The sequence below is a fragment of the Myodes glareolus genome, chromosome 8 (genome assembly GCF_982192425.1).
Source record: "Myodes glareolus chromosome 8, mMyoGla1.1, whole genome shotgun sequence".
NCBI classification, from domain to species: Eukaryota; Metazoa; Chordata; class Mammalia; order Rodentia; family Cricetidae; genus Myodes; species Myodes glareolus.
This window is the reverse complement of record NC_142033.1, coordinates 108,309,976-108,335,089: the sequence shown is the minus strand read 5'-3', so window position 1 is coordinate 108,335,089 and position 25,114 is coordinate 108,309,976. Positions and strand designations below refer to the sequence as shown.

General features: G+C 51.2%; 1 protein-coding gene across 2 annotated transcripts; it reads right to left on the bottom strand.

The window, feature by feature from the left end:
- Positions 1-13,008: 13,008 nt before the first annotated feature.
- Positions 13,009-23,721, bottom strand: Mknk2 (MAPK interacting serine/threonine kinase 2). 2 transcript variants are annotated; one of them, XM_085692487.2, is made up of 14 exons: positions 23,567-23,721; positions 23,310-23,426; positions 19,640-19,727; positions 19,447-19,548; positions 19,271-19,368; positions 17,382-17,461; positions 17,148-17,221; positions 16,842-16,946; positions 16,704-16,759; positions 16,519-16,614; positions 16,103-16,297; positions 15,566-15,730; positions 15,172-15,215; positions 13,009-14,893 (listed from the first exon to the last, which is right to left on the bottom strand). In XM_085692487.2, exons 2-14 carry the CDS (start codon positions 23,358-23,360, stop codon positions 14,668-14,670), a joined length of 1,380 nt encoding a protein of 459 aa, XP_085548613.1. In that variant the 5' UTR covers positions 23,361-23,426; positions 23,567-23,721; the 3' UTR covers positions 13,009-14,667. The 2 variants fall into 2 exon arrangements, with proteins under 2 accessions (XP_085548613.1, XP_085548614.1); XM_085692488.2 differs by lacking the exon at positions 16,842-16,946.
- Between the last annotated feature and the right edge of the window lie 1,393 nt (positions 23,722-25,114).

The window sequence follows — 25,114 nt, the reverse complement described above, 5'->3', positions numbered from 1 at the left end:
AGGAGTGTCCCGTAGAGACAAAACCCAATGGAAACCAGACTTGGTGGCCTCCACCTTCAGTACTGGCCCTGGAGAGACAGAGGCAGGCAGATCTCTGTGGTTCTAGGACGGCCTGTCTACATAGTGAGTTCTAAGTCAGTTACAGCTCCATAAAAGGAGACCCAGTCTATAAAACAAGCAGAACAAGAAAAATGTCACCAGCTGCTAAGGGAGCTCCTTGTGTGCTATAAATGCTGATGTAAAGTGTGCACTCGCTCCCTAGTCCTGCTGCTGGATGCGGTTCCTGTCCCTCACTCATGCAGAGGACTGTGATCTGTGAGGCTACCCCTAAATAAATAACCCTTTATTATAGTCAATTCTGAGCTGAATCCCAATAGTGTGGGATTATTTTGTAACTTCCGTCATCATGTGGCACCCAACGTGGGCACGAACCCTGAGACTAAGAGTCTCATGCTCTACCTCAAATTGGCCAGCATGGGTGACTGTACCCATAAAACCCGAGAGAGCATGTTTTCTTTTTTATACGGGCTCTGTTTGCTAGCTGCCAGTAGGAGCACCAGGGCTTCTTTAAGAGAGGTATTCCTGATTCAGCCATAGGGAAAAAAAAAAAAGATTGCACAGTTGCACAGTTTTGAAATGATAACTTCCTGGTTTGTGCTACCAGCACACACTCTGGCTCTTTCAGTTGGCCAACCACTTGAATGGTGTTTGTGGGCAGCATGCTAAAAGTTACTGGGTGGCAGCATGGGCCAACTGGATGAGTTGGTAAGCATGACTGTAGACGTAAAACAATCCCACACCACTTTGGAATTATGATTAATAAAAGGGTTATTTATTTAAGGGTAAAACTTACAGATCACTGTCCTAGAGAACAGCCCTCTGTGCAACCAGGAACAGAGTCTAGTAGCTGGAAGCAGAGCCGGAAGCAAGAGAGAGAGAACAGGGCTACCGCTGCTTTATAAAGTAAAAGAGACCACGCCCAAGTGGCCTGGTATCTTAAAGGCTATTGGCTGAAGAAATAGAAGGCGCTCCCACAGCACCTCCCCCTTTTGTTTAAGTAAGAAAGTTCCAAACCCGATACAAAACAATATACACTAGGAACAGATATCAAGTATAAGATTACTTTTTTCTACACGTTGATAGAAAAAAAAGATTAGAATTACAGTCAGCATAAACAATATTAAGCAAGGAACATCTGCTAAATGTTTTAATAAACATTCTATCCTAAGGAGTCTAAGTCTTGTATTGGAAATGGCTTGGCTAAGTCATAAGCGTACAGTAACTACAACTATCTAATCTTCAACCCCATCGAAGGCCTGAGAAGGGAGATAATATTACTTGAGCAGACAGGAAGTATAATCAATTAGCTTCCAAAGCAAGCAATATATGACAGAGACAATTAGCCAACTGAGAAATCACCCAAAGTCTTGTTTTGCAACATTGAAGCAACCAAATTTGGCTAAGGCCTAGCTTAACTGACAGACCATTTCAGAGGCAGGAAATTTTTCAAAACCATCTTGCCCTGTCTTAGTAAGATTTGACAGTCCTGCTTATCCATTTCTGAATATTATATAACTTGTCAGTGATTGAGGCATTGTCAGTTCCTTGTCCAAAGGCCAAGTGGAGTGTCTTCAGTGCTCAGCATCCTCTCGGGAATAGATTGGTGCTGTCAGAAGCAATCATGTCTCATGTCAACAGAACCCTAAGTTATTTAAATGCCATGTTCCACAGATCCTTGAAGTGGTTGAAGATTACCTATCCAGACAGAATACAATCTCTGTGTATCTAAAGAATCTAATTGGGGCTGGAGAGATGGCTCAGTGGTTAAGAGCATTGCCTGCTCTTCCAAAGGTCCTGAGTTCAATTCCCAGCAACCACATGGTGGTTCACAACCATCTGTAATGATGTCTGGTGCCCTCTTCTGGCCTGAAGGCATACACGCAGACAGAATATTGTATAATAAATAAATAAATATTTAAAAAAAAAGAATATAATTGATCTGACTATATGTATAACAAACATGAACAACTATTGACCTATAATAATTAATACATGTAGTATTTACTTAGAGAGTAAAACTTCATGTCAGAATATTAAATAATCTGTAAACAAATGTGCAACAAATGAGGACACTGATCTCAAAATATAAACAATCTGTAAGTATCTTGATCAGAGGTAAGAATAATATATAATGCAATATGAAAATATACCCTAAAAGTTGTATCAGTATACAAAATGTCCTAAACCGAGACAGAAACACACATACATACAATCTGACAAAAGAACTTTGTATAGATGTACAAATAATGTAAACAAAAGTAACAAATATAATTTGAACTTGTATCAATATACAAAACTATACCAATGTAAATTATCCATAAATAATAGCTCACAAGTATTCACTCTATTACCCGCTATTACTGTCCCCCCTTTTTTCAAAGGAACATAGTTTTCACCCCAACCCTTATCTAATACAAGTAATAATAAACAACCCCTAAACAGTGTTCCCAACCCTAGGGACAAACTTCGTCCTCTAGAATTGCTTTCCACTGTCATGGGGGCGATGTTCTCTTAATGGAATCCCGCAAAATTAAATTGATGGATAAGTTTCAAAATTACTGTCTAGTAATTTTGATATACTTTTGATATATTTTGATATATATAATTGTCTAGCAAACAATTTCTGAGCAGTCGATAGATTTTATTTTTCAAAGTTCTCATTTCGAGTTCTGGCCAGAATATGAGAAGGTGCACCATTTCAGCAGCTGGTACCCAAAAAAGGAAGCGGTATTAGAGTCTGCATCACGATGTCATCTCAACTAGATGGAGTTGTTGCTGTGAGGTCCCACTTCTTCCTGGAAACTCCAAAGATTACTGCAGGAAAAGGAACTGTAGGAAAATCTATCGTTCATCATGAAAAACTTAAACATCATTCAATAAACATACATTCAATGAAGAATAAGATATAGACAAAATAGGCATGGAGAAAGTAAAATTTTTCCTAAAGTCTTTCTTCTGTCCCATACCAGATGGCCCTGATATGAAACAGAAATTCTGAATGTTCCTTTTAACAACAAGCTTGGATTTAGAGAAGTACAGAGTCATTGTCCAACTCCAAAACCAGCTGAATATATTAATATACGTGTGTGTGTGTGTAAATGTAAGTGTAACCTGGATTCATAAACCATATTCTGTTTTCTAGATGCTCCTTAGTGGATAGTTATTTTTTCTTCTGTCAGCACTCAAACACCCAGGGTCTCTTGAATTTTTGAAGATGTGTATTTTCCTGTAAAGACAAGAACAGAACCCTGCCCCAACCCTATATGGTTTCCTTACCACCTGTATGGGTGTCGCCATTGTGGATGAGCTGCCATTTCTGTTTCAATAGGTTTCCCCTTTTCAAAGCGAATCTGGATTAATTTTGATGGTATTCATAGTTTTTCTCCTGTGCAAACAAGAATGAAACCCCTTCCCCAGCATAGTATATCTCCTGGTTTCCATTGTGAGGTCAACACATCCTTGAAATAAACTGGCTGATTCAATTCAGAAGTTTTTTCCATTATCCAATACCTCTCTGCTGCTGTTGTTCCTTTCTCATTAGTGTTAAAAAAATCGAGGTTAATAAAGCATTATGCAGTTTATTTCTGGGGGTATTTTCTGTCCCTTTCTGTTTGTTTAGCATGTCCTTTATAGTACAATTTGACCTTTCTATAACTGCCTGACCTGTAGGATTGTTTAGTATACCTGTAATATGCATTATATTATAATAAGCAAAAACCTGCTTAATTATTTTAAGATACATACACCAGACCATTGTCTGTCTTTATTTGTGCAGGCATACCCATGATGGCCATAACTTCCAATAAACACGTGATTACTGAATCGGCCTTTTCTGAGCTCAAGGAAGTTGCCCATTGAAAACCTGAATACGCGTCTATGGTGTGGTGTACTTATTTTAATTTGCCAAATTCCATAAAAAGGAACACATCCATCTGCCAGATTTCATTCCTTTGAGTACCCTTTGGATTACTTCCTGCAGGGAATGGTGTTTGGTTATATAAGGAGCAAGTAGGGCATCTCTTTAAAATCTCCTTAGCTTGCTGCCATGTAATAAAACCCTTTCTTTAAACCTTTGCTATTGACATGATTTATCTTGTTTTTTTGTTTTTTTGCCTATAACCAATCTTTTTGTTTCTTTTTTATTGATATTTATTGAGATCTACATTTTTCTCTGCTCCCCTCCGTGCCTCTCCCCTCCCACTTCAATCCTCCCCCAAGGTCCCCATGCTCCCAATTTACTCAGGAGATCTTGTCTTTTTATACTTTCTACCTCCCATGTAGATTAGATCTATGTAAGTCTCTCTTAGTGTCCGCCTTGTTGTCTAGGTTCTCTGGGATTGTGGTTTGTAGGCTGGCTTTCTTTGCTTTATGTTTAAAAACCACCTATGAGTGAGTACATGTGATAATTGTCTTTCTGTGTCTGGGTTACCTCACTCAAAATAATGTTTTCTAGCTCCATCCATTTTCCTGCAAAATTCAAGATGTTACTTTTTTCTGATGTGTGGTATTTCATTGTGTAAATATACCACATTTTTCTTATCCATTCTTTGACAGAGGGGCATTTAGATTGTTTCCAGGTTCTGGCTATGACAAACAAAGCTGCTATGAACATAGTTAAGCACATGTCCTAGTGGTACGATTGAGCAATCTTTGGATATATACCCAAAAGGGGTATTATTGGGTCTTAAGGAAGGTTGTTTCCTAATTTTCTGAGAAATCGCCACACTGACATCCAAAGGGGCTGTACCAGCTTGCATTCTCACCAGCAATGCAGAAGTGTTCCCTTTTCCCCACAACCTCTCCAGCATAAGTTGTCATCAGTGTTTTTGATCTTGGCCATTCTTACAGGTGTAAGATGAATCTCAGAGTTGTTTTGATTTGCACTTCTCTGATGACTAAGGATGTTGAACATTTCCTTAAGTGTCTTTCAGCCATTTTAGATTCCTCTGTTGAGACTTCTCTGTTTAGGTCTGTACTCCCTTTTTTTTATTGGATTATGTAATCTTTTGGTATCTAATTTCTTGAGTTCTTTGTATATTTTGGAGATGAGACCCCTGTCTGATGTGGGGTTAGTAAAGATCTTTTCCCATTCTGAAGGCTGTCGCTTTGTCTTGTTGACCGTGTCCTTTGCTTTTCAGAGCTTTTCAGTTTCAGGAGGTCCCATTTATTAATTGTTTCTCTCAGTGTCTGTGCTGCTGGGGTTCTATTTAGGAAGTGGTTCCCTGTGGCAATGCGTTCAAGTGTACTTCCCACTTTCTCTTCTATAAGGTTCAGTGTGGCTGGCTTAATGTTGAGGTCTTTGATCCATTCGGACTTGAGTTTTGTGCATGGTGATAGATATGGGTCTATTTTCATTCTTCTACATGTTGATATCCAGTTATGCCAGCACCATTTGTTAAATATGCTTTCTTTTTTCCATTTGATTTTTTTTTGCTTCTTTATCAAAGATCAGGTGTTCGAAGATGTGTGGATTGATATCCGAGTCTTCTATTCAGTTCCATTGGTCCTTCTCTCTGTTCTTATGCCAGTACCAGGCTGTTTTCAGTACTGTAGCTCTGTAGTAGAGTTTGAAGTCACTCTCTACAGATTTCTAACCCAGAAGATCTTCAATAATTCAGCAGGTCCTGTGCTAAGCAGAAAAAGGCAAAAACAACCCTCAGCGACCGTGAAGGACCCTCAAGAATTCCCCAAATATTGTTTATAAATGTTTGTTTACATTTAAAGGGGGATATGCTATAGAGATCTGCATTGGTATGGATCTTGGTTTATTTTAGGTCCATTTTGGTAAATTTAAGGTCAATTTTGTTATATGTATATTTCTGCTCTTGATTGAGGTATTGTGTTTGTGCAGCTCATTTAAAAATGTAAGGTGCCAGGTGGTGGTGGCCTTTAATCCCAGCACTCGGGAGGCAGAGGCAGGTAGATCTCTTGAGTTCAAGGCCAGTCTGGTCTACAAGAGCTAGTTCCAGGACAGTCTCCAAAGTTACTGAGAAACCCTGACTCAAAAAACAAAAACAAAAAATAAAAATGTAATGTATAATTAAGAACATAGGTTAATAGATAGTCATCTAGAAGAGTCAATCTTGTAGTCATGTTAGTTAGATTTTCTAGAGATGCATTCTTCAAACTTTTCAAAGACTACAAAATATCACATTAATGTTTAAAAACTTAGAACTTTTCATGACCGTAAGATATATCTGGTCCTGGCAGCACCAAGCTACTTCAAGAGGGTGATGGGCACCGAAGAGGCTCCTCATGGAGTTGGTTAGCCATCTGGGTTAGAAACTGCCCTTGCCTGGACTGCTTGATGCTATGCTGTGTGAACTGGACATGCAGGACCCACAGAGAAATGACTGCTGAACTTGCCTAAAGGTGAGATGGTCCCTCGGGGTTCCTGCTTCATGAAAGAGCCTGCCAGACATTCTGCAGGACACAGAAGAAAGTGACTGACAAACTGCCAATATGGGCAGAACTGTCTTTGAAATTTCCTACTTTGTGGAAAAGTCTGCTGGATACTATGGGCCTGTAGGCTGAAGACAGATGTTCCAATGGTACAGAAGAACTTTGGGTGACTGTCCAGGCAGCCAGATGTCTCTGTCAATTTAAGGGTTTTAAAAGTTACTTACAATGTACTTCCTGTTTACTTAGGTAATATTATATCCTTCTTGAGTCTTTGATACATAGTTATAGTTTTCCTTAGTTAAATAAAAAATAAAATAAATATAACTATTATAACTGTAATTCTTGCTTAATAATTGTTTTGTTATATGTAATTTTACTGTTAAAGTTAAAGCCTTCCTTTTTATTTAAACAGAAAATGGGAGGTGATGTGGGATGTGATGTTCCTAACTTTTGCCTTTTTATTATAAGAAAGAGCCTGGTCTGTCACCTTGGTATGCTGACACCGTCCCTTTAGGAGCCAAGCCCCACCCTCTCCCAGCCCTTCCCCTTCAGTTGAAGGAAGCAGATACCCCTCCTCCTCCAGCCTGTGCTCTCTCTTTCTCTCTCTTCTCCCTCCTCCCTCTTTCTCCCTCCCTCTCCCTCCTCCCTCCCCCTCCCCCTCCCCCTCCCCCCTCTCCCCCTTCCCTTCCATAACCCACTGAATAAACTCTGTACTCACTCTGTATGATGTATCTGCCTGCCTCTCACCTGCCGAGATCTCTCACCTGCCAAGGTGACCGCCCAGGCCTCAGGAGACCCTCCGAGGCCTCGGGTCACCCACCATCACCACTCATGGGACTGGCCTTCCCCACCACCCTTATATCTTTATTAAAGAATAACGAGTATCCCGGTCCCTCTCACCATCCACCTTACCATAGACTCTGTGGCGGCCCTGGACGATGGTGACCCAGGGGACACAGTTGTGCTACAGTCCTGTGATCCCTGGTGGACACCTTTGGGGATCTCACTCATCACAGGGCACAGCGAGAGGAAGGGACATACCCGACATTAGGGCAAGTCACCTTCTTTTTTTTTAAATATTTATTTATTATGCATACAATATTCTGTCTGTGTGTATGTCTGAAGGCCAGAAGAGGGCACTAGACTTCATTACAGATGGTTGTGAGCCACCATGTAGTTGCTGGGAATTGAACTCAGGACCTTTGGAAGGGCAGGCAATGCTCTTAACCACTGAGCCATCTCTCCAGCCCCTACAAGTCACCTTCTGAAGACGATATTTAAACCATAAGTGCAATAGGTAATAGAGGAAGGTGCAGGACACATGGGGTGCGAAGCCATTGTCTCTTTGCTTTCCTGTTGGGGAAATGTCTAGGTTGTGAGAACTGCTCTCTTCCAAACGCAGCCTGATGTTGCAATCCCAGAACATCGTTCATGCTCACTCCATTCCTTCTACAGAGCCTTTGCTGCTTTTTCCTCTTTATTTTTATTTATTTATTTTGTTTTTTTGAGACAGAGTTTCTCTGTAGCTTTGGAGCCTGTCCTGGAACTCACTCTTGTAGACCTGGCTGGTCTCGAACTCAGAGATCCTCCTGCTTCTGCCTCCCCCTCCTGAGTACTGGAATCAAAGGTTTGCGCCACCACCGTATGACTCCTTTATTTTTAGGGTGCTGTCTGCTTACTGGTGGAAGGGAATTGGAACAGTGCTCCAGGCAGTGCTGGATTCTAGGCAGAGCTCCACTCTGACCACGCCCCCAGCCCCTCACTGGGGATTCTAGGCGGGGCTCTAGCCTGACCACGCCCCCAGTCCTCTCACTGGGAATTCTAGGCGGGCTCCACCCTGAGCTATACCACTAATCATTGCTCTTTTTTTTTTCTTTCTTTCTTTTTTTTGTTTGTTTGTTTTGTTTTTGTTTTGGTGGGTGGGGTCTTTGATAGAGCCTGGCTCTCTGCTCATTTTTTAAAAATAATTTATTTAACTTTATGTGCTGCTATGAAGGTATCATATCCTCTGAAACTGTAGTTACAGGTGGTTGTGAGCTGCATGTGGATGCTTGGAATTGAACTCGGATCCTCTGGAAGAACAACCAGTACTCTAAACCACTGAACCATATCTCATATCTCCTGCCCCTCCCTGGTCATTTTTAAAAAATATTTATTTATTTATTATGTATACAATATTCTTGTCTGTGTGTCTGCCTGCAGGCCAGAAGAGGGCATCAGATCTCATTTCAGATGGTTGTGAACAACCATGTGATTGCTGGGAATTGAACTCAGGACCTTTGGAAGAGCAGGCAATGCTCTTAACCGCTGAGCCATCTCTCCAGCCCTCTCTCTGGTCAATTTTTGAAGCACTGTCTATGTATCCCTGGGTGGTGGCTGCGTTGGGTTTTGAGCAGTCTCTCATTTTCTCCCTCCGTGTGGCTGGATGTCAGGATTTCAGAATGGGCCACACATCAAGTCTGTAGTGACGTCCTCCTTAAATGGCATTTAATTTATGGTCCTAGCCCTGGCCTCTGGAGGGCGCCCAACACCATCATGCTCCTGCATTTTGTTTGGTTTGGTTTTTCAAGACAGGGTTTCTCTTTGTCTGCATAGCCCTGGCTGTCCTGGAACTCCCTCTGTAGACCAGGCTGGCCTCGAACTCACAGAGATCCACCTGCCTCTGCCTCTCGAGTGCTGGGATTAAAGGCGTGTGCCGCCACCACCACCCAACCTATTTTTCCTTTTTTTATATCTGGGTGGTGGTGGTGCAAACCTTTAATCCCAGCACTTGGGAAGGAGAGGCAGGTGATCTCTGTGAGTTAGAAGCCCCTCCCCCCAGTCTCAAAATACATATTAAAATGAGCACACAAACCCATTCAAAGAACCAACAAGTGTTAGCCCAAACACACCCGAAGGCTCCTGCCTCGGTCGCTGTGGGGGAGAGCGTGCATCAGGGATGGTCAGCTGTGCTGTGTGAACAGGCTAATTATGAACTTCCAGAGACAAGACAAGCCCCACCCAAACCCGAGCCTCGAGTTTCCCTGCCCGCGCCTGGGATGCGCTTATCCTTCCCGAGCTCATGCTCCTCCCCACAGGCACTGTCTCCAGCCCTGCTGCCAGCTAATACGGAATGTGAGCGCACCATTTGAATCATCTCTCTCAAACTTCTTCCTTCTGTTTTGCCCCTGTGTGAAAATGTAAAATTAAGAACTCCATGGTCAGAGTGCTGGGAACTCAGTTGTTAGGGTGCTGGGAGCTCAGTTGTCTTTGTATAATTTTTTCACTTTCTTTTTTAAAAATTTATTTATTAAAAATTTCCACCTCCTCCCCACCTCCCTTTTCCCTCCCCCTCCCCAATTTTTTCACTTTCATGTCTTTTTAAATTATTGGTTTTTTAGTCAGGCAGTGGTGGCGTATGCCCTTTAATCCCAGCACTCAGGAGGCAGAGGCAGGAGGATCTCTGTGAGTTCGAGGCCAGCCTGGTCTACAGAGCTAATTCCAGGACAGGTTCCAAAGCCACAGAGAAACCCTATCTAGAAAAGCTAAAAACAAGCAGACAAACAAAAGACCGAGTTCCAAGACAGCCAGGGCTGGTACACAGAGAAACCCAATTCAGGAATCACCGTCTCCAAAACAGAGAATGAAAGACTAGAGTTGTCTGTCCCTGACCCACGGCTTCCCGGCCAGCTCCAAGGGATTGTGAGGCAGGCCCTAGAAATGTCTTCATGAGACTAGGCATGAGGATTTTCTTTTTCTTTTTGTTGTTTTTTTTTTCGAGACAGTGTTTCTCTGTAGCACAGCCTGTCCTGGAACTAGCTCTTGAGGACCAGGCTGGTCTTGAACTCACAGAGATCCGCCTGCCTCTGCCTCCTGAGTGCTGGGATTAAAGACGCGTGTCACCACTGCCTGGCTGATTTATCTGCTTTTAAAGATTTACTTGTTATTTATGTGCACATGTAAGGGTGTCTGAGGGGTGCTCCCCCTCTGGGAGCTGCCCAGTGCGGCTGAAATGCCAGGCTCCTGGACGAGCGGCCAGTGCTCCTAATTGCCCAGTCTCTCCTGCCCTCATCCGCCCTGGCCTCTTCTTAGTTTTTTTTTTTTTTCTTCTTTGAGGCAGGGTTTCTCTGTAACTTTGAAGCCTGTCTTGTAGACCAGGCTGGCCTTGAACTCAAAAACATCTTCCTGTCTCTGCCTTCCGAGTGCTGGGATTAAAGGGTATGCGCCACCACCGCCTGGCTCTCTTCTTAGTTTTTGTTTTGAAAGAGGATCTCACTAAGTTGCCCAGGGTAGACTTAAACTCACTCTGGCCGACAGCTGCAAACCTTCCTGGCCCAGATACCTACTAGCGTGGTCTGCCCGCAGTTTCCTAGCTCTCTGCAAAGGAAGCAGGATTGAGATTTGCTGCCTACACCAGGGACAAGGCTACAAGGTTTCTGCGTCCTGTTCCTGTCCAGTGTGGGGCGGTTTGTCCAGGGGACCCAGGTTTGAATCCCAGCACCTACATGGTGGCTCAAGCATTGTAACTCGTCCCAGGGGGTTTGACACTCTCTTCTGACCTTTCTGCGCACTGTACACAAGCAAGCATGCAGGCACCTTTATACATCATAATTTTTAAATAAATAAATAAATAAACAAACAAACAAAAGTCAGACATGGTGACTCGCTTCTTGATTCCCAGACCCCAGCAGAGGGACACAGGTGTGAGTTCAGGACAGCTGTGACTACATAGAAAGACAGGGAGGTGGTGGCACACACAATTAATCCCAGCACTCGGGAGGCAGTGGCAGGTGGATCTCTGTGAGTTCAAGGCCAGCCTGGTCTACAGACTGAGTTCCAGGACAGCCCCAACACAGAGAAATCTTGTCTAAAACAACAACAACAAAAACAAAAACAGGTCTGGAGAGATGGCTCAGAGGTTAAGAGCACTGGCTGCTCTCTCAGAGGTCCTGAGTTCAATTCCCAGCAACTACATAGTGGTTCACAGCCATCTGTAATCTATAATGGGATCTGGTCCCCTATTCTGGTGTGTAGGCATACATGTCAGAACATTGTACACATAATAATAAATGAATAAATCTTTTAGAATATATATAAAAATAAAAATAAACAAACCAGATATCCTAGTTGGATGTGGTAGTCATTAGCTGTTATCTCAGCCCCTGGGAGGTGTGTGCAGAAGGATTGCCAGTTTGAGACCACACTCCCTTCTCTCAGATCCACCTGCCTCTGCCTCCCAAGAATTGCTGGGACTAAAGGCCACCACTGCCTGGCAACTGAACTGTTTTTAAAAACTTATTGAGACAGATTCTCGTGTAGCCCAGGCTGACTTCCTACTGATAAACCTATCTCAGCCTCCTCAATGCTCTTTAAGACATTTTATTTTAGCCGGGCAGTGGTGGCGCATGCCTTTAATCCCAGCACTTGCGAGGCAGAGGCAGGTGGATCTGAGTTCGAGGCCATCCTGGTCTACAAGGACTAGTTCCCAGACTCCAAAGCTACTGAGAAACCCTGTGGCACCGAATAGAAGACCCAGATATCAATCCTGTCTGAGAAAAGGAAAAAAAAAGAAAAAAGAAATTTTATTTGTCATTTACTTAACGTTGAGGATGAATGTGGGTGTGGAGGTCAGAGGGCAGCTTCTGGGAGCCGGGCCTCTCCCTGCACCGTAATGGACAAGGCAATCAAACTTAGGTGGTCAGGTGTGATGGCAATTGAACGGTCCACTTCCGGTTGTTTTTCAGATAGAATCCCATGTAGCCTGGGCCACCACCCCTAGTGTGCCCTGCGGGGATGGGGGCAGACCGAGAACCGAGCCACCAGCTGGCCTGTGCCCCGACACACCCCTGGGGACCACATGCCAAGCCTCTAACCCTCCCAGGTGGCACCACGCCCTGCCAGCCCTGCCAGCTTGAGTGGTGACCGCTCCCTGCCCTCTGCCGCTCGCCAGGAACAGCTCGTCCCAGCCGAGGTTGCATAGAATTTATTTTTGTGGTTTTCCCGAAGCCGGCGGAGCCTGTCTTCCTGTCTGCAATGGCAGGGAAATTCTGGTGTAGGAGACTCCGGGAACAGTGCTCAGCTCCAGGCCTCTGGCAGTGAGGCCGAGTTCCCACGTGACCCCACCTAGGGGGACACATGGGGACCGCACCGTGACCTCTCCTGCCTCCTGCGAGTACCGGCCCTGTAGCAGGCTCCCGCATGCGGGATCAAGTTTGGTCTGCTTGGTCATCTGGGGAGTCTCGTGAGAACAGTGGCACAAACCGAGTGGGGAAGCGCGTGCCCGTCGGCTCAGCACTTAGGTAGAGGTGGGAGGGTGAGGAATTCAAGGTCCTCCTCCACTAACTGCCTGGGCTAAGCTACACCCCGGAACCCTCCCGCAGGGCACGGAGCCCCGCCCCTCAGGGTCAGTGCCCTGCCAAGTTGTAAGCTTGTTTTTCTTTAGCTTTGTGCTTCCCTCTGGTGATGTCACCTCCCTGGAACCCATCCAGAGGGTTGTGAAGGAGGGAGCCCAGGGAACCAGGGACTGAGAACCTGTGGGCAGCGGACCTTTGCTGCTGGCACTGCAGAGATTTTTAAATGACTTTTATTAAATCCTTATAAAACAGAATACAAAATCCTGGCGTTGACAGTCGGTGGGAAAGGAGTCTGTTGTCTTTCCAGCCGGCAGGACTGAGCTGAAAGTGCTTGCACGCCGCGCCCTAAAGCAGGTCTCATCTTACACAATCCAGCATGGTTGGTGGCCAAGCCATGGATGTCTCTTTCACAGTTAGGGGTCTGAGCCGTCCTCCAGGTTGGACAGGAGACCAAGGAAGTGACAGCCCTGCAGGGGCTAGTCCTTGGGTGCCTGGGAGCCCCCAGGGGGTCTTTGGAAATGTATCCAGAGGCAGGCAGGACTGAAGGCAACCTCTCCCACTGTGATGATCCTATGAGACTGGGGAGGAGGGTGCTGGGCAGTGGGTATCCCAAGCCCCCACCCACCAGACCCCAACATTCAAGTACTCTTCAAGAACAGGGAAGCAAGTCAAATTATTTCTTAAAAAAAAAAAAAGCCTAAACTAAACTTGATAAACAATCTTGACCAAGGGGTTTTGAGCCAGGAGCCCTGGAGACACCTGAGCAGAATGCAGGGCGGGTGGCCTGGTCCCCAAAGCCGCCCCCCCCACCTCCCCGTCCAGCAGGGCCACGGAGAAAATGGGAATTCGTATTGCATAGTAGCTCATGGCTAGAACAGCCCCCAGGCCTGGGGCACTGCAGGCCCATCCCGTGCCTCCTCGGCCCCGCTCAGATGCCCAGAGGGAGGCCCAGGCAAAGCTGGCTCCTTTCCTGAAGGGTAGACACACCCAACCCCCTGCCCTTGGGGGCAGAGAAAGGTAAGGGACCTGAGTGTGGCTACAGCTCAGGGTAACATAAGGGAGCCAGGAGAGCTCATGAACTCCAGGGGAAGCATCGGGTAGGCTGTGGCCGTGGTCAGGCTGAGCCCTGAGAAGGGGCACTCAGGTGCCCTGGTGAGGAGACACATGAGGACCCCATGTTTGCTTATGTGGACCTTGTCCAGCACCTCTCCCGCCTTGGTGGAGCTAGCTGGGCACAGGTCCTCCTCAGGCCCTGCACCTGGGAAGGGGACTGGGAGCTGGAGGTCTTTTCCAGGGCAAGGAGCTAAGAAGCCTGGGAAGAGATTTTGATTGTCAACCCTCCAAGGGACAGGGTAGGTAGGTGACAGGGACTGGGGAATCAAGTAGGTGCGGTGTCCCCATCTGCCCCAGACCCAAGGGTGCTCTGGTGGGGACAGACAAAAGGGCCACTGCTCACCAGGAGAGCCTGTCCTGATGATCCTGGGGGCTAGGGAGAGGTGACGGGTGCTAACCCTGCGGGACCCCCAGCCCTGGAAGACAGCAGAATGGCTGGAGTGGAGGTGGGGGTACAGGTGGCAGAAACTTCACAGTTTACAGGCGAGCATCGTGGGGTGCAGGCTGAGTGGCCCAAACCCTCCGCCCTCCTCCTGGGCACTTGCTTTCAATAGTGGTAAAAACAAAACAAAACAAAGCCAAATAGGCAGGGTGGGAGCTGAGGACGGGGAGAAAAAGAAAACAACACCTCCAACAGAACCCTACACCCCCAGCAGGACCCAGCTGAGCTGGCGCCTGGGATAGCAAGGGGCAGGGCACCCAGGTTCCTAACCTTCAGGCCCTGCAGGGCAGGGGTATATATACAAGGGGCTGGTGGGGGTCAGGCGCGGTCCCCCACAAGGACCACGGGGGTGCCAGACAGGCTTGCCCTCTGGCGCCGCTGGGCCAGCTTGGACTGGGAGGGTGGGGACAGCTGCAGGCAGCGTGAGGTAGCTCGGATGACCACGGGCTGGTCCTGCCTGGCGTCCTCCTCACACTGGGCCAGTTGCCGGTTCACAGCAATGGCCTCAGCCGCGAAGGACGTGAGGTCTTTGGCACAGCTGTTCCTGGGAAGAGGATGGGGGACTGTCACAAGAGTGTGCCCTTCTCTACAGCCCCATGGAGATGCCCACCCTGATTCCAGTGCCCTCAACGGGAACTGCTGAGTCAACTCCCATGTCACAGCACTTAGGAGCCAGGGCCTCAGCTGGGCCTCTGTGGCCCTAACACCCCAAGGGCTCATCACTAAAGTACCTGCTGAACATTGGAAGGGCTCTGGCTTAGGTGCCCCAGGACTCCAGAAAAATAAAAGCCCAAACGCACCCCCTAAGATACCAGGGCTCACCTCTGCAGAACCAACGGTGTTGGTAGGGTGTTCTCTGGGGCACACTGCAAGAAGGAAGGGCAGGGTTGGGGGTCAGAGGGCACTTGAAGTATCAATCCATGCTCACCATTGCGAGACCCTCCCACCCTACCCTCTGCACAGTTCCCAGCTCACCCTATCCCCTTGTCTGTCCCCAGAAAGGGTGAGTCACTCTGGCCCGGGGACTTTCAGTGTCCGGAGTGTCAAAACCTCACTGGGGCTGAGCTCTCAGCTGGGCAGGGAGGGTGCTCGCTGGCCCCACTGGAAACCATTCCCAGTCATGACACTGGACCCTTCTGTATGCTTAATGTGAGGCCCCAATGCCCACCAGATGAAGCTGGGGCTCGGAGGTCCCTCCCCAGGCCCCACAGCTCACCCCCTGCACCCATGGGTGCTGAAGGACTTGGGCAGCACTCAGCCTCTGCTTGGCGTCTCGGACCAGCAGCTTGGAGATGAGGTCTTTGGCGGCAAAGGAGATGTGGGCCCAGTCCTTGTCCGGGAACTCATACTTTCCCTCCTGGATGCTTTCGAACAGCATGTTCTGGGCGGGGGAGAGGAGGCACCCTAATCAGACCTGGCCCCACGCAGCAGCCATGAGGGAGGGTGGAGGGGGTCCAGACAGCTCCGTGGTTAGAGCATCCGCTGCTCTCAGAGAGCACCCTGGTTTGTTCTCAGCACCCAAATGGTTGTTCACAACACCTGTAACTCCAGTCCCAGGGAACCCAATGCCTTCTTTTGGCCTCCACAGGCACCAAAGATTCATATGGTACACATACATACATGCAGGCAGAACACACACACACACAAATTAAAAAAAAAAAAGACTTGGGCCCGAGATTCAGCCTGAGGTCCTGGTTCCCGGGGACAGCCACAGCAACCTCACTCCTCATCCCAGGGACTCAGGCAGGCGCACCTGGCAGGCTGGGCAGGCCTCCCCTCGGTCCCAGCCACAGTCGCTGCCGCAGTGGCCCACGAAGGGCGGGTAGCCGCTGAGCAGGATGTAGAGGATGACACCCAGGCTCCACAGGTCGCAGCGCTTGTCATAGATGCTGGCCTCCTCACTGAAGGCCTCCACCACCTCTGGGGCCATGTACTCAGCCGACCCACACTGCGGGGCGGGCACAAGTCAGGAGAGACACGAGGTCCAGCCCATCAAAGACCACTGATGCACCCCCCTCTCCCGTATCAGCAGTGATGGGGCCGACTCCACCCCCAGCCCGCCAGTCAACCCGCAGCTGTTGCCAAGCAGAAGGCCACGTTGGCAGGGGAAAGCTGTGGCGCCAGCCTGGCACCTGAGACCAGAGCCCGCCCCTCCCGCCCCGCCCTCACCGGGGTGAGCAGCTCAGGTGTTGAGATGGGAGAGCAGTCTCCGTTGAGTTTGATGCCGCTGCCCAGGTCAAAGTCACAGATCTTCACGGGGGAGACCTGGGGATGGGACCGGCACTGTGGGAGCTCTGGCCTGTAGGGTCCCCACTGCTCTAGTCTCCCAAGGGAGGGTCAGTCAGGCGCCTCACCTGGTTGGGGTGCTCACACAGAATGTTCTCTGGCTTTAGGTCTCTGTGGGCGATGCCTAGGGAGGTGGAGCAGGGAGTTAGGGGTGGGATCCTCTAAAGCAACCAGGGCCTGGGGCAGTCTCCAGTCCTCCACCACACCTTTGTTATGCAGGAAGTCCAGGGCACTAGCCACGTCCTGCACCACCACGCTGGCCTCCAGCTCGTTAAAGTGGCGCCTTCTGTGGATGTGGCTCAGGATGGACCCTGTGGTGCAGGCCAGGGGCAGCTAGGTCATCTCCGTAGACCAGCCAGCTCCCAGCACCACCTCCACACCATCACAGATGCCCAACCCTGAGCTCTGACCATTGGACAGAAGATACAGCCCCCAATTCCCATCTCCAAGCTGGGGCCCTATGGAAGGTGGTCCCCAGCCCCCACTCCAAGTCCTCCCCCGCTAGCACCCACCTCCACGCATCTTCTCAAACACTAGGTAGAAGCGGTCCTCCCCCTCAAAGAACTCAATCAGCTCTAGGACATTCCTGTTGTTGGGAGGAAGAGGCAGGAAAGAAACTGAGGCATCCTAAGGCCCTCAGTACCTGCTGCCCAGTCTGGGAGGAGACACCCTCATGGTGGCCACAGAAAGCCATCCCCTACTGAGGTGACAGGCTCTGGAGAGACGGCCCCGGCAGGCCACCTTACCTATGTCCCTGGCACTGGTACAGCATCTCCACCTCCCGGAACACCCTGCTGCGGATGTGGCCCAACTGCTTCTCGATGATCTGCGATGCAGGGAGGAACGGGGCACCTGGAAAAGCTGCTCAGATGCAGCCTCCAACAAGCCCACCTGGACCCTGTATAAACCTGACACCAGAGCCTGGGTCCTCAGCTTTGAAGGACATGGTTGGCCCCAGGACCTGAAACTTACTAGTTGCGGGAAGAAGCAGCCAGCTCTCCACCCTAACACAATGGCCTCACAGGACTGCTTGAGGCTGAGTTCCTACAGGAGTCCTCTCTACCAGGTGGCTGCCACCCCTGCCCCAGCAAGGGCAGGGTCAAGAAGTCTCAGCTCCCATATGACCCATGCAACAAGGTACTAAGCTACCTGGCTGCCAGTCCGCCAGTACCACACCACGTCCTTCCTCCTCTGCTCCAGACCAGATGGGGAACTGGCCCCAAGGGCCTGGGTCTGGCTCAGGCCAGCAGTGAACCTGAACTTCAGGAAGCCAGCCCCTTGTACCCAGCAGAAGGAAGGCCTAGAAAGCACTGTAGAACCTTTGCTCTTGGAAAAGAGGGGTCCCCAGGACTCCTGTTCTCCCCAGGCTGGTATTCTGACCCCCTCACCTATCAGGTGGGAGGTGCAGGGTCCCACTGCCAGGACCCTGTATCTGGTGCCAGGGTCCCAATATCTGGTAACAAAAACCCATTCCAAGCCAGGTGGTGGTAGCACACGCCTTTAATCCCAGAACGTGGGAGGCAGAGGCCAGAGTGGTCAATAGAGTGAATTCCAGGACAGTCAGGGCTACATAGAGAAGCCCTGTTTCAAAATATCACCTCTCCTAGATTTAAAAAAAAAAAAAAAATCCCAGCAAGGGGCCTTCTATCACTAGGAACCAGACCTGGAGGGTGGTCCAAACATCCTGCATCAAACTAATAAAACTCAGCCCCACCCTCGGGACAGCTCCACAGGAACCCCTACACCTCCTGGCCTTCCCTAGCATCCCCTCCCGGGGCCATGGCACTGGGTGCTTTAATAACCCCCAGCCATCCCAACTTTGGTCCTTACTACCTCCTATGCTGACACCCTCACCCCCACTGTCCCAAAGTGTCAGCCACCAGGGACACCAACAGGAAGCTCCCAGGGCTTAGCACCTGTCACTCTGACTCACAGCAGTGAGAAGCCACCATTAGTGAATCCAGTTTAGGTTACCTGCCCGCTCTGGGCCTCAGCTTCCCTATCTGTCCATGACAAATGACAAGGCTGCCCAGCAGGGTCCCCAGGAGGAGAGTAAGCAGCTAAGCACCTGCCTGGGAACTCCCACCAGAGGCAGCTCTGACACCCCAACTTCCAAAATATGACTCATCCTTTTCCTTCTCAGGCACCTTAGACTCAGGAGCCCCACCAGGCTGCAGCCCCACCAGTCATGTCACAGTGCTTCTCCACGTGGACGAGAAGCTGACCAGCAGGCCCTGGTCTTCCAGGGCCTGGGTACTTCCGGGACAGGGAGCAGCACAAAGGCTGAGGGTCTGTACTGGCTTTCCTCAGTATTCCAGGGCTGCACTACCACTGTAGTACCTATAACCCTCCAAGCCAGTCATCCGCAGAGGCAGAGACCAGCGTTAGGGACGGGCAGGCCAGCACGGCGTGACACAAGTCTCCAGTTCTCAGGAATCGTACTAGGGCTCGCTGGCCTTCAGCACACGGAGTGGGCAAAGGCCAGCTGTCATCGTGCCTTTCTGACTCTAGGTCTGACCTGGATTTCTAGGGTGGCCCGAGTCACAAGTTCTGGGGCCATTTTTAGATACTGGTTTTCCATGGCTGTCACCTGGGGGCTCAAAGGCCACTGGCCCCTGGAGCGGCCGCAGCTTACCTTGACAGCATACTCCTGGTTGCTGATCAGATTGACACAGGTCTGCACACGAGCATGGGCCCCTTCTCCTAGCACATCCTCCTGCAGCTGGTAGACATCTGGGACACGAATGGAGAGATGAGGGACAGTAGCCCAGTGTCCCCTCCTCAGCAGTCCCTGCACCCACACCCACTCACCTTCAAACCTGCCCGAGAAGCTGTCAGTAGCCCGACAACGTTTCTTCTTCCGGCCTCTCTTCTTGGCATCCGGAATGTCGATGGGCTGGCTGGAAGGCATGTCTGCAGAGGACAGAAACCCAGACGGTATACAGCCTGGCAGAGCTTGCCTCCCACAGGGACCCCGTGTCTTGCCCACTTTGTGGGTACTCACCAGGTCGAGCCTCACACTGTGGGCTGAAGTCAGTGTCCTCGTGCTGGGTGGGGTCTAAGGAGAAGGCCAGCTCGAAAGGACTTTGCCCCTGTTGGGGGGAGTACGTTCAGGGTGGTTCTGCCAGAATGCTCGACCCAAAGATCACTCCCTCACAGCACTGAGGCGGAGAGTGAGCAGCATCCAGGGCCCTTGAACAGCCCATAAGCACTTAGGACAGGACAGCGGCAAAGCCTCGCCCTCCTCACTCTGCACATGAGCTTTCTCATAACAAGTGTCTCAGGACCTCAGTGGCAGGCAACTGTGCGGGGCAGAGTCCCTTGCGGTCCACAGGATCCCAACTCATGAGCTTTACAAGGAGACACTGGGCCATGTGGTTGTCACCTACTCCTGTTACTGGTTTAGCGTAGGAGGTGACCAGTGACACCCCAGAGAATGGCCCAGCCCCGTGTCCACCACACTGAGGGACCCTGTTGTCTGACTGTGGGAAACATGATCTTCCTCTTCCAGCCTGCAGCTGAGTGACAGGAAGTCAATCTAAGTCACACAGCCCGCCTTCTCTGCTCACAAGTAGACCGGGGATGCCTGTCTGCCCAGCTGACTGAGGGCTGACCTCAGGGACAGGCGTGGGATTAAAGGTGGAGGCAGAGGCTGGGAAGCCTTGGGCGGGGCTGACAGTCTGTTTTCCCACAGCCTCCCAGCCTATCTCAGGGCCACACCCTTGGGTTTAGGCCTCAGTTTCCCTGTGGCGCAGGACACCACCATCTCTACTCCCTATGCTTTGTGCTCTTCCTACCACAAATGTGAATGCAGTGCCTGACCTCTGGGAGGCCCTGGGGTCTTGGGTAGGGACATTTCTGTATGCCACAACACCCTCTCAATGTGCTACATAGAACCAAAGCCACCTAACTCAAGAGGACTGTTAACCCCAGGGGTCACCAATTTGGCACACATAGCCAGTGGCAAGGGCTCACAGGCAAGACACCATTGGTATGAGTGTCCAGGGCCTGCCCCGTCCACAGCCTGCAGTGTCTGAGAAACCTTCGTAGGGCAGTTAGGGTCCAAATAGGACACCAGAGGACCCAGCTGCCAGAGGGTGGAAGGTCTTGAGACTGACAGGAGGGAAGGGTTTGAACTGGAATGCACTGAAGGAAAACGCTGCTTCATCCTGGGGTTGAAGTCACCAGGGGGGTCTGCAAGCTGGGAAACTGAGGAAAACCCACCCAGAGAATGAGACATGAACCATGAATGGGTGTGGGGAGCCTTGGTGAAGTCGTTGCCCCTTGGGGACTATAGCGGAAGGAACCGGACGGACAGCAATGTAGGGGGGCCTTGCAAGCTGACCTGCCCCCCGCAGAGAGTCACCAGGAGACTGGCAGGCAAGGGGGCATCCTAGCAGGTCTTGGGGAAGAAAGAGGGCATACACATACAGTACTCTGATAAGCCTTGGCACCTGGAAGACCCAGGACAGCCACCTGCACTACGCAAGTTGGGGGGATGGCGAGCAACTAGAAGAGAGGGTGAACCAGGTTTGAGATCAAAGGCCAGCCATGGCACCTGCTGCATGGCCTCAGCCTGGTGACCTTCCTCTGGGTGGGCTGTCAGGTGAGGGGAGCAGGCAGCTTCCCCAGCGCTGGGACCCATCCATGAGTGAAAGGACCTGATCACTTGCCTGTCCCAGTCTTTAGCTGAGAAGACTGAGAACCCTGCCCAGGGAGACCAGCTGGCTGGGGCACCCCTTTAGGGAGACCCCGATTTGCACATTAAAGAAAGCAGGGCTGGGGCTGCAGTTCAGTTTGTAGAGCACTTGTCTAGCAAGTGTGAGGCCTCAGGCTCCATCCCCAGCGCCTCTTAAACTCCAGAAAGAAAAACAACAGAAAACAGACAAGTAAACCCAGTAGGACTGGCAGGTGTGCCTCTCTACCCAGCTGCAGAGGGTACTTGAGGGGCAGTGGCTGGGCTCCAAGAAAGCAGTCACACGGGGTGGGGTTCCAAAAGGCAATTCCTTGAGGGACCAGTCTCTGTCCGCCTGCAGGGCCACCCACTAGTCCTATTTCTGCGTGGAGCCGCACAATGGCCATGCAGAAGGCAGCCTGCAGTCCTGCAGTCCTGAGTGCAGTGTGGGCAGTCCAGCCTGGCCCAGCTAGCCTCCCCTGGGTCTAGCCAAGGGCCTTGAGTCAGCAGGCCTGGTAGGAGGTGGCTAGAACCATCCAGAAAACTACGGTTTGCTTTGGCAGCCTTGTAGGCCCCATGTGCGGACCCCATCTAGGCTCACACAAAGCCCCAGGAGGGTAAAAGCCACTGTAAGGTGACATTCTCAGATCTAGCTTTCATTTCAGCTCAGCCCCAAAGCAGCTGACCAAGGAGAACAGGCATTTGGGGCAGGGGTGGGGCAGCTGGCCAGGGGCACTGGCTGGACAGGCCAGGGAATTCTTCCCTATCTGCATGCTCCTCCCACAGGGGTGCAGGCATGTGTGTACAAACACACACTCCTGCCTTCTCTACAGGGCAACAGGTCCCTGCCCCAGGAAGCCATTACATAATCCAGCCTTCCGGGTGGGGTGGGCAGGATGACATCACTGTGTCTCTCAGGCCAGGCCCCGTGGGGGGCTCTGCCTAGCACCTGCCTACCTTCATCACCCCCAGATTCACTCATCTAAGAAGACTGAGTCAGCCACCATTAACAACACTGCAGAAACTTCCTGTTCTGATAGGAAATAACAGTTTGGGCCTGGGGTGTCTTGAGGGAAGGCCATCCACGGGCCCCCACCGGGTGTATGTGTGGGGAGTTGCAGTGGGGCAAAGCACACCAATGAGCCCAAGGGTTTCCCCACGAGACAGCAGCCCGCTGCACACAGCAGTGGAGACGAGACGGCAGGAGACAGACAGGGCTTCCCCGGGACATAAATACACAGAAGTAGGGAAGAGAACAGGCTGAGAGATTACAACGATAAAGAGAGCTCCTGATCTCAAGCAAACCTGGGGGAGTTCATCAGAAAGCTAGCCACAGTTGATGCCCTCCCAGCCAGAGCAAGTGGGGTCACACACAGAAAGTGTGTGTGGGGGGTGGGCACAGGACTGAGACCAGACTGTTTGCAAGCGACATGAAGCCACCAGTCACATGCAGACAGAGGGTCCTACAAGAGACGCTCCCAGGCAGCTGGGGACAGGGCTGTAGCCTGCAACAAGCGCACACATCATAGAGGACAGAAGTAGGGTTCACCTGAGACTACACATAGAAGAGGAACGGGACTGAGAGATGATAGGAAGCCTTGGGCAGGTGCTGAAGGGAGAGTTAGTAGGTGGCCAGAGACCGTGCTGCAGCCTGCTGACTCTCCCAACCAGCACAAAGCAGGCTTGGAAGTTGCAGGAAACAGGAACACAAGATTTGCCTAGGATCACACACCCAAACAGAAGACTAAACTGATCAAGCTGACTGCAAGGGACAAGGAGCGACAAGCGGGTGTGTGTGTGTGTGTGTGTGTGTGTGTGTGTGTGAGGGAGTGGGGTCCTGGAAGAGAGAGCTACTAGGTAGCAAGGGACAGGGCTGCGGCCTGCTGACCCCCACTGCCTCCAGCGCCGAAATCCAGGGCAAGAACCCCTCCCAGGCCCTGCACAGGCTCATCCGCCGCACCCGCTACTACGGTGGGCCCCCAGGACAGGACCCCCTCACCTTGAACGAACGGTGGAAGCCTTGAAGTTCCGCTGCTCTCTTCTGCACCATCTTCAGTCCGGGCCCCGCCAGCGGGGGAGGGGACGCGGGGCCCGGGGAGCGGCCTGGGACACGACCCTGCGGGCGGAGGAGACAAAGGGCCGGCGCTGAGCAGGGCGCTCGGGCGGGCGGGGGCGGCCGGGGCTCGGCGGAGCTCCCGCGCCTGGCTCGGGCTTCACTCCTCCCTCGGGAAATATCGCCCTTGGCGCCGCGCTCACCGGGGTCGGACACCAGTCGGGGTCGCAGTGCCGTCACCGGACCTCGCACTGTCCGGACCCCGCTCCAAGGACTGCGCGGGGAACAGCGCCACCGCCGCCACCACCGCCACCACCACCGCCGTCGCCGCCGCCACCACCACCGCCACCGCCGCCGCCGCCGCCGCCGTCGCCGCAGCCGCCGCAGCCACCGCCTCCACGGACCCCTCCACTGGGCCACCGCCACCGAGAGGAGCCGCGCGCGCGGCCGGCGCGGCCGCTTTTATAGGCGCGGTCCCGGAGTAACCCCGCCCCTCCCTGCAGGCTCCGCCCCCTCAGGGAACAGAGGAGGCGGAGCTTCCAGGGGGCGAGGGTGGCAGCGAGAAGAGCAGGCCGGGGATGCCGAACGCGGCTGCGCGCTCCCCGAGTGAGGGGCGGAGCTTAGCGGGGCTCCGAGTGCAGCTGCGCAAAGAGCGCGCTGGGGACGCCGAGCGCGGCTGTGCACTTCGAGCTCGTTGGGTCGGGGGTGGGGGGGTGGGGTTAGACTCCGAGGGAAGTGACGGGCGGAGCATTGAGGAAGCGCCGAGTGCGGCTGCGCAATCCGGATTCGGCGAAGTTGTCTGTGTAGGGCCTCCCGGGCTCGCCCGCGCCTGCGCAGAAGGATCTTCAAAGCTTCGGTCTGGTCGTTGAGTTGGCCTCCCTCTCGTCCCAAACAGTTGCTCCCCCTGACTTCCGCTGCAGGAAGTTCTGAGCCCTGTCCTTAAGCCTGGTGCCGAAGGAGGACAAACCCGCCCTGATTTGACCTAGAAATTAGAATATGGATGCCCTTGGCCTGTGCCCTGGCTCTCTGTTGAACTTCTCGGGTCCTTGGAGCACTTGGGATAGGAGGAGCCGGAATCCCCATTCAAGTTCTGACACCGTCAGACTCAGTTGTGACTGCCGGCTCAGCTGCTCCTGTTTTCCCTCTCCCCGCCAGTTTGTCTAAAAGCCTTCACCACCTTCTCCTGCTGAGGCTGATCGTGTCTAGCTGCTGAACGAGGACTTGGCCAACCCTAGGGAAGTGGGAAGCCAAAGGAGAGGAGTCCCTGACGCTATCATGAGTGTCATTTGTGTGTGTGTGTGAGTCCGGTGTGCCACTTGAATGCAGATGCCTGAAGAACCTGTGCAGGGGTGGAGGTATAGCGGTGGGAACCGCCTGATGTGGGTGCTGCGACTGAACTCTGGGTCCTCTGCAAGAGTAACAAGGCCCTGGGCAGTGGTGGCGCATGCCTTTAATCCCAGAACTCCGGAGACAGGGGCAGGCAGATCTCTGTGAGTTCGAGGCCAGCCTGATTTACAAAACAAGTTCCAGGAGAAGCTCCAAAGCTGCAGAGAAACCCTATCTCAGAAAAAATAATAATAAGCCGGGCGGTGGTGGCGCACGCCTTTAATCTCAGCACTCGGGAGGCAGAGGCAGGCGGATCTTTGTGAGTTCGAGGCCAGCCTGGTCTACAAGAGCTAGTTCCAGGACAGGCTCCAAAGCCACAGAGAAACCCTGTCTCGAAAAACCAAAATAATAATAATAATAATAAT